We start from the raw sequence: 19,105 nt of genomic DNA, 5'->3' as shown, positions 1-19,105 counted from the left end.
TATTATTTCTTCTTTGTATTTAATTTTTGATAGTTTGATTAATATGTCTCTTGACATGTTTCTCCTTGGATTTATCCTGTATGGGACTCTGCTTCCTGAACTTGATTGACTATTTCCTTCCCATATTAGGGAAGTTTTCAACTATAAACTCTTCAAATATTTTCTCATACACTCTCTTTTTCTCTTCTTCTTCTGGGACCCCTATCATTCGAATGTTGGTGCGTTTAATGTTGTCCCAGAGGTCTCTGAGCCTGTCCTCAATTCTTTTAATTCTTTTTTCTTTATTCTGCTCTGCAGTAGTTATTTCCACTATTTTATCTTCCAGGTCACTTATCCGTTCTTCTGCCTCAGTTATTCTGCCGCTGGGTCCTTCTAGAGAATTTTTTATTTTGTTTATTTTGTTGTTCATCATTGTTTGTTTGCTCTTTAGTTCTTCTAGGTCCTTGTTAAATGTTTCTTGTATTTTCTCCATTCTATTCCCAAGATTTTGAATCATCTTTACTATCATTACTCTGAATTCTTTTTCAGGTAGACTGCCTATTTCCTCTTCATTTGTTTGGTCTGGTGGGTTTTTACCTTGCTCCTTCGTCTGCTGTGTGTTTCTCTGTCTTCTCATTTTGCTTAACTTACTGTGTTTGGGGTCTCCTTTTTGCAGCCTGCAGGTTCGTAGTTCCCGTTGTTTTTGGTGTCTGCCCCCAGTGACTAAAGTTGGTTCAGTGGGTTGTGTAGGCTTCCTGGTGGAGGGGACTGGTGCCTATGTTCTGGTGGATGAGGCTGGATCTTGGCTTTCTGGTGGGCAGGACTGTGTCTGGTGGTGTGTTTTGGGTGTCTGGACCTTATTATGATTTTAGGCAGCCTCTCTGCTAATGGGTGGGGTTGTGTTCCTGTCTTGCTAGTTGTTTGGCATAGGGTGTCCAGCACTGCAGCTTGCTGGTCATTGAGTGGAGCTGGGTCTTAGCGTTGAGATGGAGATATCTGGGAGAGCTTTCGCTGTTTGATATTATGTGAGGCCTGGAGGTCTCTGTTGGACCAGTGTCCTGAACTTGGCTCTCCCACCTCAGATGCTAAGGGTGGCAGCTGGCCAGAGTACCCAGATCCTGTCGGCCAGAGTACCCAGATCCTGTCAGCCACATGGCCAGGTATGTGGGGAGGTTCTTGCCTTTTGGGAAGTCTGAAGTCTTCTCCCAGTGTTCAGTAGCTGTTCTGTAGGAGTTGTTCCACATGTGGATGTAGTTTGATGTATTTGTCGGGAGGAAGGTGATCTGCATGTCTTACTCCTCCACCATCTTGAAGGTGCCCCCTCTGGCTGGTGGGCGGCTGCAGCCAGCCGTCTCCAGGTGGCGGTGAAGTTGGGCGGCTGTTCTTGCTGGCTCCGGCAGACCTCTGCATTCAGTTTAAACTCAACATGTTCACAAGACATTTAGCATATTTCCCTGAAAATTTGCATGAAACCACTGTAACTAGAATCTTTGAAGTCATCCCTACCCCCTTTCTCTCGCGTATCTGCATAACCAGTTGGTCAGCTAATCTTAATAAATCTACTTGAGAAATTTCTCTCATCTGTCTCTACTTCCCCACCCCACTGTCATTGTTTTAGTCTCAGCCTTCATCCTTTTTGGACTAGATTATCCTCCACATCTGTCATACGGTCTCTTAAGAATAGACGAGATTAGCCACATCCTTTTTTTTTTTTTTTTTTTTTTTTTTTTTGCTGTACGCGGGCCTTTCACTGTTGTGGCCACTCCCGTTGCGGAGCACAGGCTCCGGATGCAGGCTCAGCGGCCATGGCTCACGGGCCCAGCCGCTCCGCGGCATGTGGGATCTTCCCGGACCGGGGCACGAACCCGTGTCCCCCGCATCAGCAGGCGGACTCCCAACCACTGCGCCACCAGGGAAGCCCAGCCACATCCTTTTAATTGAGGACAATTAAAACTCATTGTTGCAGTCGCAGTATGTTTAGTAGAGTACATCTAGTGTCCATTTTTTCCCAGCTCTCCCTCTTCTGATGTGTGGCAGCTTTAGCTCATCCAGACTGTGGACTGGCACTCAGCTATAGAATCACCTGCTCCAGGAATCATCCTCTGATGCTGCTATTCCATACCTGTTTCCCCAGGCTTGACCTTCTATATAATCTGATATAATCTATATAATCTGTATATATAATCTATATAATCTATATAATCTGATATAATCTATATAATCTGATATATATATATATATAATCTATATAATCTATATAATCTGATATGAAATTACTATAATGTGAGGCCATTATTTTATTGGATCAACTGTGAGCTCATTTATGACAGGGATCCTAATTTGTTCATCTCTCTGTCTTCAGATCTTGGTATCTGACTCAGAGTAGAACCTCCAGAAATGTGTGTTGGTTCCAGAACAAACTCTGGTTCTTTGAACTTTTATTGAAATGAGGGGGAAATAAGAAGACCCAGACATGTGGCAGCGACTGGGGAAGGAGTAAGACGCGGAAGTCATAAGCGTAAAGCTTTAGTTTTCGGAGTTTTCAGGAATTAGGTGTGTACATAACAAAAAAACAAATATTTTGTATGTGTGTGCGCTGTTAAGAATTACCGTGTTGTAAAACCCTGATATCATCACTGAAGCTCCAATTTTTAAGGGACTCAAATGATCAGCTGGTCTGTTTGATGACTGCATCTTCAGTGTGGATGAGTATCCAGTCATGTCTTACAAATATAAATGTATTTAAAATATTCAACAAAATCTGTAACTTTCAGCTGTTCAACTACAAGTACAGATGAAATGGTTACTTGATGGGAGCTTTTGTGATCAGAAGGTTCCCCAGTCACTGAAGATTAAACTCAGGCCCAGGATTGTTTTGGCCATACTGTGAGAACACCTCCTTTCATAGGGGCAGAAATCAAAGATCTCAGGTGAGAATCTATTTAAAACAGGAAGGAAGTTACACAAGTGGAGATGCTTCTTACTTCTTCTCATCTTTTCCATCTAGATACTCCTACTGAGAGATCTACCTGCACATCAACAAGATATTAGCAAGAACCCCCCTCTCTTTCTACCTTGGTTGCCATGACTGTCATCAAATAAAGCCTCACCTACTCAATTTGCTTTTGAAAAATATTTTCTTAGGTTATTACAGAATTGTTTGTATCACTACCCAAGTGCTTATCAACAGAAGACTGGTTTAAAAAACTATATCTATACGATGAAATACTATCCAACAAACCAACCAAAAATACCAGTAAATCCATGGAAAATATTCTGTATCTTAACTGGTGGTGCCTTGATAGGTATATAAGATTGTCAAAACTCATCAAATTATATACTTAAACTGAATGTAGTTCATTGTATGTAAAGTAGTCCTGACCAGAAAAAGGAAAAAAAAGAAAAATGTTTTCTTCTTTATTCCTCTCAGTAGCGGGCTTTATAGAATTTATACCTTAGATTTTAACCCGGGGGAGAGTAACGTTAGCAGTAAAATGGAGAGCAAAACCTAAAGATAGAAGAGAAATGGAGAAAGAGGACTAAGAAACAGGAAGAAAGGAGCAGATGCCACAAAGGCCTGGGGGCAAAGTGGGAGGAAGGAGTGCAACATGACCAGAGGAGAGAACAGGCACCCAGAGTGGGCATTTATCAGAAGTCAGACCGGAAAGGGGAGTGGGCAAAACTAGCATTGGAAATAACTCCTGGGGGTGAGAAATAGCACTGGATCATCTCAAAGGAAGATGCAAAAGAAGGAATCAGGCAGAAAGCAAAGCTCAGTGCAGAGAAGGGATCAAGAACCCAGGTCTGCAAGGAAGGCAGATAGTAGCCAGTGGAGTATCATATTGTGAGCTGGATTCTGAGGGTCAAGTTTAGTGGTTGTCATTTTATATACTGATTTATTACTTTATGTTCCAGTTCCCTGCAGATCTGTCTGTGGGTGCTTGTGGCCGTAAGTAGACTGGATGCATGTAGGGGAAGGCAACAAGCAAGAGCCCAGTGCCTAGTATGGGCCCTAGTTTTCCACTTTGTGGGAATGGGTATTTAATTAGGTCTTTTTTACAACCAAATGTCAGTAAAAACGAGAAGACTTTATTTCTCTATGGAGTTTGTTAAAATAGGATCTTTCTCGCCCGCAGAGCACAGACACAATAATTATTTGGACATGCATAAATACGTAAAGACACATCAACTTAAGCGATCAGAAAGCATGTTGAAAAATGTGCCCACCATGAATTACTACTGGGGTATAGAAAAGCATGCTTGTACATTCTTTTTGCACAAAGAACGCACTGGAGAATAAATTAGCATAGAAAATGGTCTCTTTGAAGGCACAATAACTATTGTTTCCTTATTAAGTCTAGTTTTTCAATTAAATGGAGCTTCACTGATCCACACCATGGCTGGGATGTCCCATAGAGAATTTCTGAACTTTAGAGATTAGCAAAAAACTGTAACTGGAAAAAAATCATGACACAGATTCCAGGAACTGGAGAAATGACTGTCATTGTGTTCCTTTGTTTTGATTACTGAGTTTAGTTTCTAATTATTGAAATGCTTCATAATGGAATAGTAAATATGCTGTATGCTTTTGTAAAAGTAATGAAGGATGGAGACGGAATTAATTTATTGAGCACCTACTACCAGGTACTCACTGTGCTATCAGCTATCTCATTTGATCCTGACAGCACTTCACTATAATAGTCATCCTTATTATTCCCAGCGTAAAGAGAGAAAAACTGAGCCCCAAAAGGGTTAAATTATTTGCCCCAGGCAGCAAAGTTTGTAGGTGGCTGAGCTGATGTTCCAGTCTTTTTCGTATCATAGCAAAAGCTTAACCATGTTTTAGTTTTTGCTTTGTATGTTAACTTAAAAAAGAAATTCTCTTCATTTTCAAATTGGTTATTGTGAACACCATTATCTTAGAAAAAATTGGCACTGCTGATCTGTACTTCAGTGACAATATTAAAATAAATCAAAACCAGAGTCAGAATACTTTCATGCATCAGGCTGTGCAACGACTCATGATGCCAAGCAAATGTACCATTTCAAGAGAGAGTAATTGCTTTCTCCCAGCCAATCATGGATTATTGTAAAAAAAAAATAAATGTGATGGTAAAAAGCTGTTTGGCAAAGTCTCCTTTCCCTCTTGCAAGATCCAAACCTATGAATGTTTGAGAAAATTCTTAACATCACAAACAGGGCATGTTGACTCATTCAGTGAGGAAACACCTATAAAGTGCCTCCTGCCTACAAAATACCGTGCCAGATGTGGTGGAGCTATAGAAATGAGCAAAATATTTGTTGAGCACATAATATATGCCAGACATTTTATCTTCATGGTGATATTTGATCCTCATAAAATTCTGTGAGGTTGTTGATATTATGCTTAATTTACAGATAGGAAAATTGACACTCAAAAAAGTTGAGTGACCTGTTCAAGATCAGTAACAGCTACCAAGTGGTTTACCCAGGACTTTAACTGTCTGTTCACTGCCAAATTCCATGTGGTTTGCACTATACTATGATCCTCCTCGTGGAACTTTCAGTCTACGAGAGATTTACATGTAAACTACTAACTAATAATACAAGACAGTGAAATAATGATGTTTACCAAGGGATAACCAAAATTCAGGAAAAATTAATTCCAACTGAGAAATTGGAGAACGTTTCAAGAAAAACCTTCAAGGGTAAGAAAGACTCAGGTTGCTGGAGAGAGCAGGAGAAAACCATTCCAGACTGAAGGAACAACAGGATTCAGAGCATAGAGGCATGTTTGAGGACTAGGTCTGGGTCCACTGAGTGCAATCAGGATGCTGGATTAATGTTGAAAGGTCATAAAAGATAAAGTTGAAATAAAGAGTGTGTTTAAACTGTGAGGGGTCTTGAATACCATGCTAAGGAGTTTGAATAATTCTATCCCTCCTGGGGGGTTAAGATTTTCTTTTTAACTTTCTTTTTTAAAAAATTTTATTGAAGTATGGTTGACTTACAGTGTGTTAGTTTCAGGGGTACAGCACAGTGATTCAGTTATTCATATATATGTGTGTATATATATATATATTCTTTTTCAGATTCTTTTCCCTTAGAGGTTATTGCAAAATAGTGAGTGTAGTTCCCTGTGTGATACAGTAGGTCCTTGTTGGTTATCTATTTTATATATAGTAGTGTGTATGTGTTAATCCCAGCCTCCTAATTTATCCCTCCCCTGCCTTTCCCCTTTGGTAACCATAAATTTGTTTTCTATGTCTGTGGGTCTATTTCTGTTTTGTCGATAACTTCATTTGTATCTTTTTATAGCTTTTTGAGGGAGTGAATAACCTGATTTGACTTGTATGTTTTAAAAGATAACACCAGAGGTATGAAAAGTCAAAATGAGTTATTGGAGTTAGGGCTGATGGAAAGCCGTTGTGATGATGTAAGGAAACTATGAAAACTGGAGCAAAGTCAGGAACAGTGGGAATGACAGCTGTGGGACTAGGGCGTGGGCACTGTTTAGAAAATTTTGTAAGTACAAACTCCGGGACTTGGTGATGTGTTATATGTGGGTAGAGAAAGAGGAACCAAAAGTAATGTCGAGGTTTCCAGGATCTATGACTGAGTGGAAAGAGGAAGAGAAAGCCCAGGTTGCTGGTAAAGGGAGGTGTAGAAGTAAAACCAGGAACATATTTTGTGTATTATATGCCTATTCTATAGCACTCATGACTGCATTAACTATAATTGTGATAATCATATTCTTAAGTTAGAATGAAAAATGGGTGGAGAATGTTCCATTTTTCACGTTCCTACTAACTCCCCAATCTTTTCACTGGAAGTGTTTTACAAAATGGCAGGTTTTGAAAATCATAACTGTGACTGGATGATAGTGGGGTGGCTTTCTTTGGTGTCTTTTTGGTATTTCAAATTAATGGTAAAGATAATTTCTTTCCAGGTGGTGACAATCCACATCACTCCAGTAGATGACCAGCTTCCAAAAGAGGTTCCTGGAGTTTCTCGACATTTGGTTGTTAAGGAAACGGAGGTGGCCTGTATCACTAAGAAACATCTGCATTTTGTAGATACAGAATCATATGACAGGGAGCTGCTCTACACAGTAACCACTCCTCCGTTTTTCTCCTCTAGCCGCAGGTACCTCTACGAAGAGTCATCACCTGGGCTATTAGTTGAGGGTTGCATTCTAGGATTGAGTTGAAAGTGTCAATGTGTACTACTGTGGTTCACTTGCTTTGTTGGTCACACATGAACTTATATTCAATTCAGCATTTATTCTAATCTCAAACTTGTCTCATACCTCCCTTCAAAAGCTATATTAATTGGTAAGTGGCCTGCAGCCTGTAGTGTCTTCAGCTTAGGGAGGCTTAAAACAGTCTTTAATCCCTTTTTCTAAAGAGAATACTTTTTTTCTCTTTAGTAAAATGTACTGAGTCTTCATTGTTTTATTTTTAGATATTGCAGCCCACAAAAGTGGTCATATTCTCTGATTCCAATCCAGAAAATATCATGAATATACCTTAGGTTTGTATTATCTACCAAAGGATAGGGAGGAAACGTTTTTAGGATGAGTATCTAACTACATCTTATTGTAGTTAGATTCCCTTTCATCATGTCAGAGCAGAAATTCTGTACATACTTTCTGCAGTCATGATGAGAATGGCATTCATGATACTAGACTTAAGGCTAGAACCTCCCCCCGCCTTGATATAAAGAGAGAATATAAAGATGGAACATTTGATTTCTTCCTACAGTGAATACTTTTAGCTTCAGAAAATTTGGTTGTGGGCTACTATTTGATTTAATTTTTCTTACTGGGAAAGTTAGCTGATGTGTTCTCTTGTATTTTTGTTTAGACACTTGGATGCTGGGAAATTATTCATGGTAGACAGCATACCAAGGCTAACCAAAAACCCTGCAGCTCCAGGGTTGAAGTCATTCACTCAGGTATGATGCTATGCTCGTGTTGACAAACATGACGGAAGTGTCCTCTGAGAAGGTACGGTGCTCCTAACGTTGCACTTGAGAGTATTGGCCTTTGACATCTGTCACAAGCAACAAATACTTGATGTCTATATTCTTTCTGCTTGCACATTTCCATTAAGCAAGTGACATGTAACATTTGAAAATGCTTGATCAAGCTGGATATGATTGTAAAATCTCGTTATAATTCAACACAGTCTTTTGCATCAATTTAGGTCCCTGGCTTAGGGCTCTGATTTAGGGACCTGGTGCATATGTTTTTACTCCATCAAAGTCAGTTCGTCCAATATCCTACCATCTTAGTTTCCTAGGGCTGCTATAGCCCAGTACCACAAACTAGGTGGCTTAAAAGAACAGAGATGTATTGTCTTACAGTTCTGAAACTAGAGGCTAGAAGGCTAGAAGTCTGAAACCAAGGTCTCAGGGGGGCCACCATCCTCCAAAACCCTGTTTGGTCGGGGGGCAGTGGGGTCTTACCTTACCTCTTTCCATTGTCTAGTGGTTTGCTGGCAATCTGACATTCCTTGACTGGTAGATCATCACTCCACTCTCTGCCTCTGTCACGCCATGGCTGTGTTCTCCCTGAGTCTCTCTCTTCTTATAAGGAACAAGTTATATTGGATTAAGGGCCCACCCTACTCCAGTATGGCCTTACCTTAACTAATTACATCTGCAACAACCTTGTTTCCAAGTAAGGTCACATGCTGAGGTACTGGGGGTTAGGACTTCAACGTGTCTTTTTTTGTGGGGGACATAAGTCAGCGCATGCTATCTACTGCTTTCCAAAATCCTTCATTAGCCCTCTCCCTGCTCCTGTGGCCTCTGCTCTGCAGACCTGACTAGAGGCCCAGTAATGATGAGTGATTAGGCAGCAGCTACCCCTGAGCTGCTGAATCTCTCTGTAGTTAGAGGTTGTATTAAATGAGTATGTCAACCTATGTGCTAAGTACTATTATTTTTTTCATTTTGTAGGTAAGGAAACAGAGACCTCACAAGTTTAAGTAGCTTGACTGATATCACACAGCTACTTTGTGGCACAGCTGGGTTAAAATGCAAGTCTCCTGTCTTTCACAGAGTTGCCTGGCTTCAAGCACTTGACGTAGTCACTTAATTTCTTTGTTCTTTTCCCTCCTGCTTTTAGAAAATGCGATTTGTAAGATAGAGCTTTTTATGATCTTCAGATTGATGATGGTGGCATTTACAATGTTCCCTATCAGTGAGACGGGTATCTTAGACTTAGGTCTCTAAATGTCTCTCATCCTGGGAAATTGGCACCCACATGTCTGTCTTCATTTGCTTTGCAGCATGCTGTGAACTATATGAAAGTGGCCTACATGCCACCCATGCAAGATATAGGCCCCCACCCCCGACACGTCCAGTTTGCCTTTTCCGTCAGTAACCAGCACGGCGGCACTTTGTTCGGGATCTGCTTTAACATCACGATACTTCCGGTGGACAATCAGGTCCCTGAGGTAGGCGTAATGCTTGATGTGAAGGATGAAAAGGCGGGTAAGACCTAAGGGAAGAAAGATTTTGAAAGCCTTACTCAAAATGCTAACTTCTCTTTAGGCTCTTTCAAAGAACTTTTTTATTTTCCAGCTACAGTGTAGGAAAAGAAAGCATGGGGAGGGGGAGTCCTTCACCTCCTATGGGACTTTCTATCTAAAAGATGAGATTTTCTAGTTGCTGAATTTGGCATTATTTTCAAAGCTTTATCAAAATCTCTTTCCTTTCTGCTGAGTTTCATGTGTTGATCAGGTGAAGGGGATTAAATTAGGAGTCTCTTAGCAACCAGATAGGCTTATTTGCTCTCTCCGCAGGCCAGCTATGCTGTTCTGTCATCTAAATAAGCTCTTTAATTTTCTAAAATGAATTAAGATGGACCCTTGCATCCTATGCTGTTCCACTCCCCAATGTTTGTGTAAGCTTTAAAGCACTTGGGTCTCTCATTATAAATCAAATTACAAAGGCGATGCTACCTTGTGCATCTTATCTGCGAGGCTGGGATTCATGGTGAGAATTTGTTCCCTACCTGCTCCCTCCCCATCAGAGCACTAGAGTTAATGAGGGTGGCTATTCCTAGGTTTGCTTTTTCCCTCAAAAGCGGAAAGTGTGATTACCCATTCATTAGGAACCAGAGGGGACTAGAACTCACATGTGTCTCATCCCTAAGGAAAGAGGCCACCTTCCCAGGCAGCCACCTGGAATATGGCCAGGAAAGCACGGATGCTCCTTTTCCTTTGCTCTCCTCACCATCTCTAAGCTGCCCAAAGTTGTGGAGCAGAGGTCTCACCCTGCAGGACCAAGGGGCTTACCCGAACCACACAACTGTTTTGATGAGTCTAGATAATATTTGAAAATAATGAGTTGCCAACGCTTAAACATCAGGAGGTTTTGTATCAGGTTTGGATTTCTGGCTTCTCTTGAAAATTTGGAAGCTCTGGCAACACTGAGTCCACTTCCCTACCCCCACCCCACAGCAGCTGAACAGGGCACATTCCCCAGTCACCCAAGTCCCCACCCAACTCAAGACACCCATTTACATCACTGGCTTGACCCCGCCAGCCTCTGAGCTTGCAATATTTGGTAGAAGATGGGCCCAAGAGCTCACAAAAAAGGAATGTAAACTATGTTCTTTGCCTCCTTCCCTGTCAGGGACCAGATCATGTTCCCTGTATAAAAAATAGTTTAGAATGTCTCTTAATTTTTTTACTTTTTTTTGCGGTACGCGGGCCTCTCACTGTTGTGGCCTGTCCCGTTGTGGAGCACAGGCTCCGGATGCGCAGGCTCAGCGGCCATGGCTCACGGGCCCAGCCGCTCCACGGCATGTGGGATCTTCCCGGACCGGGGCACGAACCCGTATCCCCTGCATCGGCAGGCAGACTCTCAACCACTGCGCCACCAGGGAAGCCCAGGAATGTCTCTTAATTTGATTAGATGTTATTCAGACCATCCTTTTCTATGTATGAGATACGTGCCCTGAAATAGCCCAGCATCTAAAGAAGCTAATGTGTGTTATAGAACAATCACAGAGAAACAGTTTTTTATGCCAAGCTGTCCAGCCTCTTGCTAGAGAAAGATGATCTGTGGTAAAAACCAGAAAGGGTGAAGTGAATAGTTACCTCCATCATTTGAAGGTAAATGGAATAGTTACGAGGACTTGGGGCTCAGGAGGCTTAGTGGCTTCTGTCTTTTTTCTACAGTGGATGGGACAAATGAAATAGTACTGTAGAGAACTGAGAGTAGTAGAAATAAAATTAAATGAGTGGCTTCAGTGAACCTAGTCATGGGAGTGGTTCCCTGGTGTGAAAATCCACAGTTATCGCTGGGCTAAGTGATAACCGTTAGGGGATCTTGACACCATGCTGGCCTGAAGTTCCAGAAATCCAAGCACTGGGTTCAGGCAGGGACTAGAAAGTGAATAATTAATGGGGGGGGCAAATTAGCTTTTAGTTTTTTAAAGTTGTCCTGAAATACATATATATTTAAAAATCGTCTAATGAGGCAAAGTATATTCCTTGAAACTTAGCATCTTGGGATATTAATCGATGCAACTCAGGGCAAAATGAGGTTGGCGGACATGGACCATGTTTCAGTGGTAATAATCCTCTTTAGATAAGAACTCCATTTATTTTTTTCTCCTACAAACAGTGAAAATGTAGGTTTGGCAAAATCAGAGTAAGGCACTTAGGAAGGGTGCGGGTGAGTGGCTGTAGGGAGAAAAGGCTCTTACTTTATGTCGTCCTTTGCTGGCAGAAGTAGTTTATTACAGAATACAAGGCAGCTGTCCTAGGGAGCATGGTCTCATCATTTCCATGACCCAAGGAACTGCCCTTGGGGCGGCTGTGCCCTGGTGGGTGGGAGGATGGAGCGGGGCTCTGGGTGGAGGCTGTGATTTCTTGCTCACTTCCCTTTCCTATTCTCATTTCTCGGGCCTCCGTCCTCTTTACCAGCTCTTGCCTTAGGGAGTGCTCTCCTTTCTAGGAGTGGCAGCTGCTCTGAAGAGAGTAGCTGCTTCCTCGGAGAACCCTGTGTCCTCACGTTAGCAGAGCGCTCACCCCAGATCGTGTGTGAGGAGCCTTCAGAGCCCATGACTTGGTAGCCCAACTGTATCTCCCTGTTTTTGCTTCTGTGTAGTAATACAAATTTGAGAAAATGATAGGTTAAACAAAGTTAGTAGATTTTCCTACTGTAGGGTCTCAGAGTGCTGAATACACTTACGAATCTTATAAACTTCCAAGGTGAAGATACCGTATGTGACTATTTTCTAGATGTGTTTGACCATGGAACACTTCTTGCCAACTCCCAATGTGATGATAAAACAGCCCAAGCCCTTCTAACTTGCTTTTTACTTTCAAGTAAATTTTTATTGAGCGGTGAGTTTTTCTATTAGAGAAAATTATCTTTATGGCTTTAATATTTAAGTCTAATGCTTGAATAAATCTATTTCCTATGAAATCTTCAATTTCTAGTCTTTCATTTCCCTGTTCTACTTCCATATCTAAAACACTCACTACCCTGATGCTTAAAAGCTCCAGTCAATTTCCCAAGTCTTTAAGAATTTTTAGGGTGTAAAAAGGGATGGATTCTTTCTCTAGGGGAATTTGATGTAGGTTTTGTTCATTTCGTAGATTAAGGTACATATGTGCCGAGCAATGGTAGGTGTGGACACGATGAGGAATGTTATTATTTTCTCAATTTAGCACCAGTGATGGTAAATCTGACTGCTGCTTCTACTCTACAGGGTCTGAGATCAGTGAAATGCAGATGCTTTCAGGTTTCTAGATCTACCTTGTTTCTTTGTGTTCATCAATGTTTAGAATTGGAAACATTTAGTAAAAGATACTTTTCAGCCAGGATGTTCAGCTATGAACTTGTTCCCTTGAGCACATTCTTGAAAGTTTGATTGACATGTGAAAATGGTGCTGGAAGTTTTCTGTTGGTTTCATGAGCTCTGTCTTCAGGTACACCTCATGGAACAAGGCTTTAAATGTTTCCTTCCTTCTTTCTAGGTATTTACCAACCCTCTGAGAGTGACTGAGGGAAGTCAGTGTGTCATCAGCACAGAGCATGTCCTGGTTTCTGACGTGGACACTAAACTGGACAACATCCACCTCTCCCTGCAGAGACAGCCTCAGCACGGAAGGGTGGAGCTGAATGGATTTCCTCTAAACACAGGGGCCATATTTTCTTGGGGAGACCTCCAGGCCTTAAAAGTTAGGTCAGAACATTTCCTGGCTTCTTTGTTTTACATGCTTTGGCTCCCATCTGAATCAATTGTGAGGCAGTGTAAGAAGTTTGTCCAATTCTTTCAGGGGTAGCAACATGCCACCTCATACTTTTCCAGGGTCAGTTGAAAATTAGAAATGACAATCCTTTAGTTTCCCCCCAAGGCATTTTCTTTCCCTCTGGCTTGCTGTACTGGTAGGAATGACATTATGAATATTTGAGCAACAAAAACTCGATTACCATGAATATTAAATTTACTGCAACTGCATATATCACAAGGGGTAACAATCAAACTAGATGAATAGAGTCTGAGATAATCTATAAGGCTAATCTACATAATTGAACTTGGTTTTAAGAAAAGCCAATTTCTTAACCCTGGCAACTCTGGGATAGAATTCTGTTGATCGAAGTCCTTAGTGTGAATTTTTAATCCGTTTTACTGGGGAGGGGATTTGAGGGCAAATACGTAGGGTAGGTTGGGTAGGTAGGACATGGAATAGTACTTGGGTCTCTTCCAGTCAGGGGTGGAGTAATCCCTGTCTCATGGTCCTACAGTAGTTCCCCTCACCTTGAGGACTTTCATTTCTTGTACCTAATGCAGTTATGTAAGAAACTTCTTCTTTAAAATCTAGTAAAACATCTTCTTTGTAAAACAATGCAAGGTACTCAAAAGCAGTGGTCAGGTAGACAAACGTACTGGTTAATTTCTCACTTGTACAAGTTCAAGTTATAAATGGGAATTTTGTCCTTTTTGATAAAGTGTAGTAGAAGGTATTAGGCATCAAATGCTTAGTTCTACATTTAGAAATTGATGGGGAAGGAGAATTTGTGTACAGGAAGATCATTTTCATCCAGCAGTTTAGTTACACTGCTTTATTTACAGTTTCCAATATCTTAACCTCTTTTCACTACTCTTATCCTCATTAAAATTTCCTTTTTTCCCCAAGATCTCAGCTCTTTCCTACCTGTTAGAAAGAGAGCTCTGTTTAGGTAATTCTTACTAGGGAATGAACAATGGATAGAAAAAAAAAAGTACCAGTGTTTGCCAGCACGTATATTTCAAGCATTCTTCTAGAGACTTGCAATTATGGTTTTTTTTCATTAAACTTCACAGCAATCAAACCTGACAAGGTAGATGGTTCTATTCTCATAGTTGAAATAACGAAGACACGAAGAGGTTAAGGTCACTTAGCTAGTGTGTGCAGGACTCTGGTTTTGAAAGAAGTTCTGTTTGATTCCATAGCCATGCATTTGGATGTGTACTCCTAGACCTATTTGGCCCTTTTAGAGGCATTAGCATGGTAAGTATATTTGAATTAGCACATTTTCACATACCAATCTATTTTTGATGAAGATATCAGGGAGTATGACAAAATAAAGCATAGGAGGCAGTGTTGGGAGGGAAATTGGGAGTAGGAGGTGGGCTTTCTCCACCACTGGCATCGAATCCCTAGCCAGTGTATGGGTGAGTCTCGTCCTGAGTAAAACACCTTTTAGCCCTGGAATTTTTTCATATGTAAACGTTACATATGTTCAATATACAATACAATTTTTAAAGCAACTTTTTTTTTTTTTTTTTTGCGGTATGTGGGCCTCTCACTGCTGTGGCCTCTCCCGTTGTGGAGCACAGGCTCCTGACGCGCAGGCTCAGCGGCCATGGCTCACGGGCCCAGCCGCTCCGCGGCATGTGGAATCTCCCCAGACTGGGGCATGAATCCATGTCCCCTGCATTGGCAGGCGGACTCTCAACCACTGCGCCACCAGGGAAGCCCTAAAGCAACTTTTAATTTCATTTCCTAGAACTTATTTCCATAACTGAGTGTCTTGAATGGATCACTGATAAGCTAAAAATTTGACTCAGTTCAACAATTATTTAGAACTTACTGTGTATCACTACAGTGGACTGAAGAGTAAATGGAAAGTCTAGAATTAGACAATTCCTTTAAGAAACTTGACTGAGAATTAAAAGGAAATAGGGTCAAGGCAAGACCAAGAAAAAATATATATATACATTTTTTGTAAATTTATTTATTTATTTTTGGCTGCGTTGGGTCTTCACTGCTGCGTGTGGGCTTTCTCTAGTTGCGGCGAGAGGTGGCTTCTCTTGTGGAGCACGGGCTCTAGGCGCACGGGCTTCAGTAGTTGTGGCACGTGGGCTTAGTAGTTGTGGCTTGCAGGCTCTAGAGCGCAGGCTCAATAGTTGTGGCACGTGGGCTTAGTTGCTCCATGGCACGTGGGATCTTCCTGGACCAGGGATTGAACCTGTGTCCCCTGCAATGGCAGGTGGATTCTTAACCACTGTGCCACCAGGGAAGTCCCGAAAAAATACTTTTAAGTCTAGAGAAATTCAAGAATCTTTATAGGTTCAGAGGAAAAGAGTTAGTAAATAGCAAGGGGGAAGTGGCAGGAGAGAGGCAATGAATAATGCATAGATAAAGTTTTAGGGCAGAGCTGAATCAATCCAGAGCACAGGCAGAAGGAATAACCTTAAAAGTGGGGGAGGAGGGAGAATTACCAAAATCCACGTAGCGTCCCACTTTTACCTGTCACTGCTCAGTCTCAGTGTCCCCTTTGCCCCCAGCAGTGTTTTCGGTAAGTAGGCAGAGCTACACCCACTTGTTCCCATTTTTACAGAGACAATTTGAAGAGCTGCTTTTTGATTTGGGGACAAGTTGTGAATGCATAAACACATTTTTCCAGGGTGGAGCAATTTTACATTTAAGGATACTTGAGTACAGTAGTTACATATGTGACTTCATGATTATGCTGGGGGTTTGGTTATTTATTTATTTGTTGAACATATGGCCAAAACCATGGAAAAGTTCTTGTGACAGGAATCTCAGTGCACTCTCACAGTGGCCTTGAGAGGTTAGTGACAGTTATCATCCCCACAGGTATCAGCATGATGGATCTGAGATACTTCAGGATGACATACTACTGGAGGTCACAGATGGCATAAATGCAGCAGAATGTGTGCTATACATTGAGGTACGTAGTAAGTTTCCTCCATGGTTCATATAGAAACAGACCTTCTAGTCTGGAAGCCTCTTGGGGTCTCTGATAGAAATTAAGCACATGGACTTCAAAGCAAGAAGGTGTCTGCTTACATCTTTGATTATGTCAGGACAGGCAATAGAGAGCAAAGTTATATTGGTGAAATGGGCATATGAGTTTCTTGTGCCAATCGATTTAAAGGTAGAACTACTCTGACCTCAAACCCAGAGACTTAATTTAAAAAGCAGTCATTTCCATGTATAAATTATTTCTAATATTTTTGATCTGTCATGCCCAGAAATATTTATTTAGCAGTTGGACAGGTTAGGCTAGCATCGCTGGGCTTTTCCCTGTTGTGTGCAAGGAGCCGTATCTATATGTGCGATGTGACTCTTTGTGAATTCCTGTACTGTATACCCCTGGCCTGTTTGAGATGATTATTTTCCCTCTTTTGAAAAATGAAGGAAAATCTGCACATAAAGGTTGAGTATATGCTCAAAGGCCTGATGGGAACCCCCGAGTTTCTCTGTTGGGTGACCATCCACGTCCACAAGCGTAACTGATAGGATTTGCAGGTATTTATAGTTGGTGACAAAGGAGGGTCAGCAGAAGACTTATCACGCTTCCTGAAGATCCACTAATTATTCTTACCGTGCCAAATTCTATTTCTGTTTCAATTTTGTCAGTTCTTTGTAGTATGAAATTATTATTAATGGTCATAATAATGTGTTTGTAAGATATTTTACAGTTAATAATTAAGAATGATCACATCATTCTACTGTTTTAAGAAGTACACAGAAAAGAAATTATCCCTGTCCTATAGCAAAGGTCTGAGAAGGTTCAATGACTTGTCCAAAGCCATTAACTTGACCATGTAGACCTGGGCTGGCATCTCCACTCTGGTACTCAGGCCAGCGTTCTTTCCTCCTCACCACTGCCCAGATCTAAATTAACAGGTGATTGTAATTACCATGCTCGCTAACATTTCCTGAGCACTTATCCATGCCAGTCACAGTGCATAGCCACTTCTTTTCATTTTTTCCACTTAGTTCTAATGATGGTCTTGTATCTAGATGAAAAGCAGTACGTTATTTCAGCTTCAAAAAGGAGAGTTTTCTTTATTGGCAGACTTTTACATATAAAGAAAGCTTTTCTGAGTTAATTTTTTTTCCTGAAAAGCAGATTTATGGTGAAAACCCCAACTCCGTCTTCTGTCCATGGCCATCTTCTCATTAATGACCCTAACCAGTGAATTTGGGGAAAAGAATTTTTGTATTATTACTTTTGAGACAAAAGGGCATAGCCTTTGGAAACCAATCAGAGCTTCAGGAAAGTTTTAGACAATTATGTGTGATTTTTTTTCATTCAGGAGGAATGTTTTTAATTCTATTGCCTTTGGACTTTTTATGCATTTGAAAGCTGAGGATATTTTGTGAACTGCTGCAAGGTGATGATCATGAATGTATTGGTGAGATTGATCAGATGGGGTCAAGAACAATAATAAAGAAGGTCTTCACTGAATCTATGCAGAGGACTTGAACAAAGATATTGTTCCTAATAAGCCAATAGAAAATGGAATAGAGTATTGCATACTTTTCTATCTTTAGTTAAATAAATAAACCTGGGTTTCCATCACCCCATCTCTCTACCTGTTAAAGGAAAGTGTCTTCATAATTTCATGTTTATTTGTTGTCGAGTTGTTAGCCTGTTGAAACAGTAGGGTAACCAGGGCATATATACGTAGTTACATTCATTCATTCGTTTATTCCATAAATACTTAATAAGTGCCTGCTATATGCCATGTCCTATGCTAAATTCTTGGGCTGTGTTGATGAACAAGATAAATAAACTTCCTCTTCTTTTAGAGTTACGGGCAAGGGATGAAGGCAGGCTTTAAACAGATTATCACTGAAATAATCAGTTAAAATGTGGATGTGTTCTACAAGTGAACAGGGTACTAAAAGAGAGTAAACAAGGGAAGTTTCTAAGTGAGTCTGAGTTGTCAAGAAGTTTTCCTGGAGGAATCCATATGTAACCTGAAGGAGGAGGTAGCCAAGCAAAGAGCTACGGGAGAACATACCAGGCAAGGGACAGACAGAAGATGCAAAGATGGGGCAAAGGCCTGACATGTGTGGAGCACAGTGTCTTGGGGGTAGAAATGGACAGGAGTGGCAAAGGAACCCCATAGCATGAGATGAAGCCGAAGACATACTAGGAGAAGCTCTGGGAAGCCATTGAAGGTTCCCACAGTTAGATGACTTGATGAAAGCCACGTTTGAAAAAGATCACATTGGCTAAAGCGTGGGGCAAGGAAATGTAGGGGTGACAGTATTCAGAGGCCAGACTTGATAAATAAATGTGCAGCACACACCGAGTTGTGGTCGTGAACTCAGAGGAGGACTGTCCTTCATTCCTGTTTAGAAGACATACTTTTTCACATTTCTACAAAATCTTTTAAAATTTGGACAGCCAGTGTGATCCCATGTTGCTTTTTTTCCCTTTCTGCTTGGAAATTTTATTTTCATGACAGTGAGAGAAAAATGTTTTATCAAGTTGAAAACTGGCATTGATTTAATGGTTATGGGGTTTCAGATTTAACTCAAAATGTTTGAAGTGCAGCTGCTGCTTATTATAAGTCCAAAGAAACTTCCTGGGTGGCAGGAAGTTGAGAGTAGAGGAAAGCCTTGTAATCATCAAGTAATTTGAAATATAAATAACTTTGATGTGGTAAATGTAAATGCTCAGACCACAAGGACTAGATTTCCTGTAGAATATGGGTAAATTTAGCAAAGGAGGATAGGGGCTTGGGTGAAGGATGCTTTATATCACATTTAGATTTTGTCTGTCTTGAAACAAACGAGAGCTTTGAGCCCCAAACCATAACCATGCTCTCCCATCCCTACCTAAAATGTCTCTCATGTGGGTCATTTCT

General features: G+C 41.0%; 1 protein-coding gene across 1 annotated transcript in view; it reads left to right on the top strand.

Moving 5' to 3' along the window:
• The window catches only part of FREM1 (FRAS1 related extracellular matrix 1), a 175,628-nt gene that overhangs the window by 46,706 nt on the left and 109,817 nt on the right, over window positions 1-19,105 (top strand). The window contains exons 10-14 of the mRNA XM_060155088.1: window positions 6,908-7,104; window positions 7,824-7,914; window positions 9,255-9,422; window positions 12,963-13,171; window positions 16,074-16,167. Coding sequence (XP_060011071.1) covers window positions 6,908-7,104; window positions 7,824-7,914; window positions 9,255-9,422; window positions 12,963-13,171; window positions 16,074-16,167 — 759 coding nt within the window. The remainder of the gene's footprint in view (window positions 1-6,907; window positions 7,105-7,823; window positions 7,915-9,254; window positions 9,423-12,962; window positions 13,172-16,073; window positions 16,168-19,105) is intronic.

Source organism: Lagenorhynchus albirostris, chromosome 7, assembly GCF_949774975.1.
Source record: "Lagenorhynchus albirostris chromosome 7, mLagAlb1.1, whole genome shotgun sequence".
Classification (NCBI taxonomy): Eukaryota; Metazoa; Chordata; class Mammalia; order Artiodactyla; family Delphinidae; genus Lagenorhynchus; species Lagenorhynchus albirostris.
Note: the sequence above shows the minus strand (reverse complement) of the source record. Positions and strands in the feature narration are given on the sequence as shown.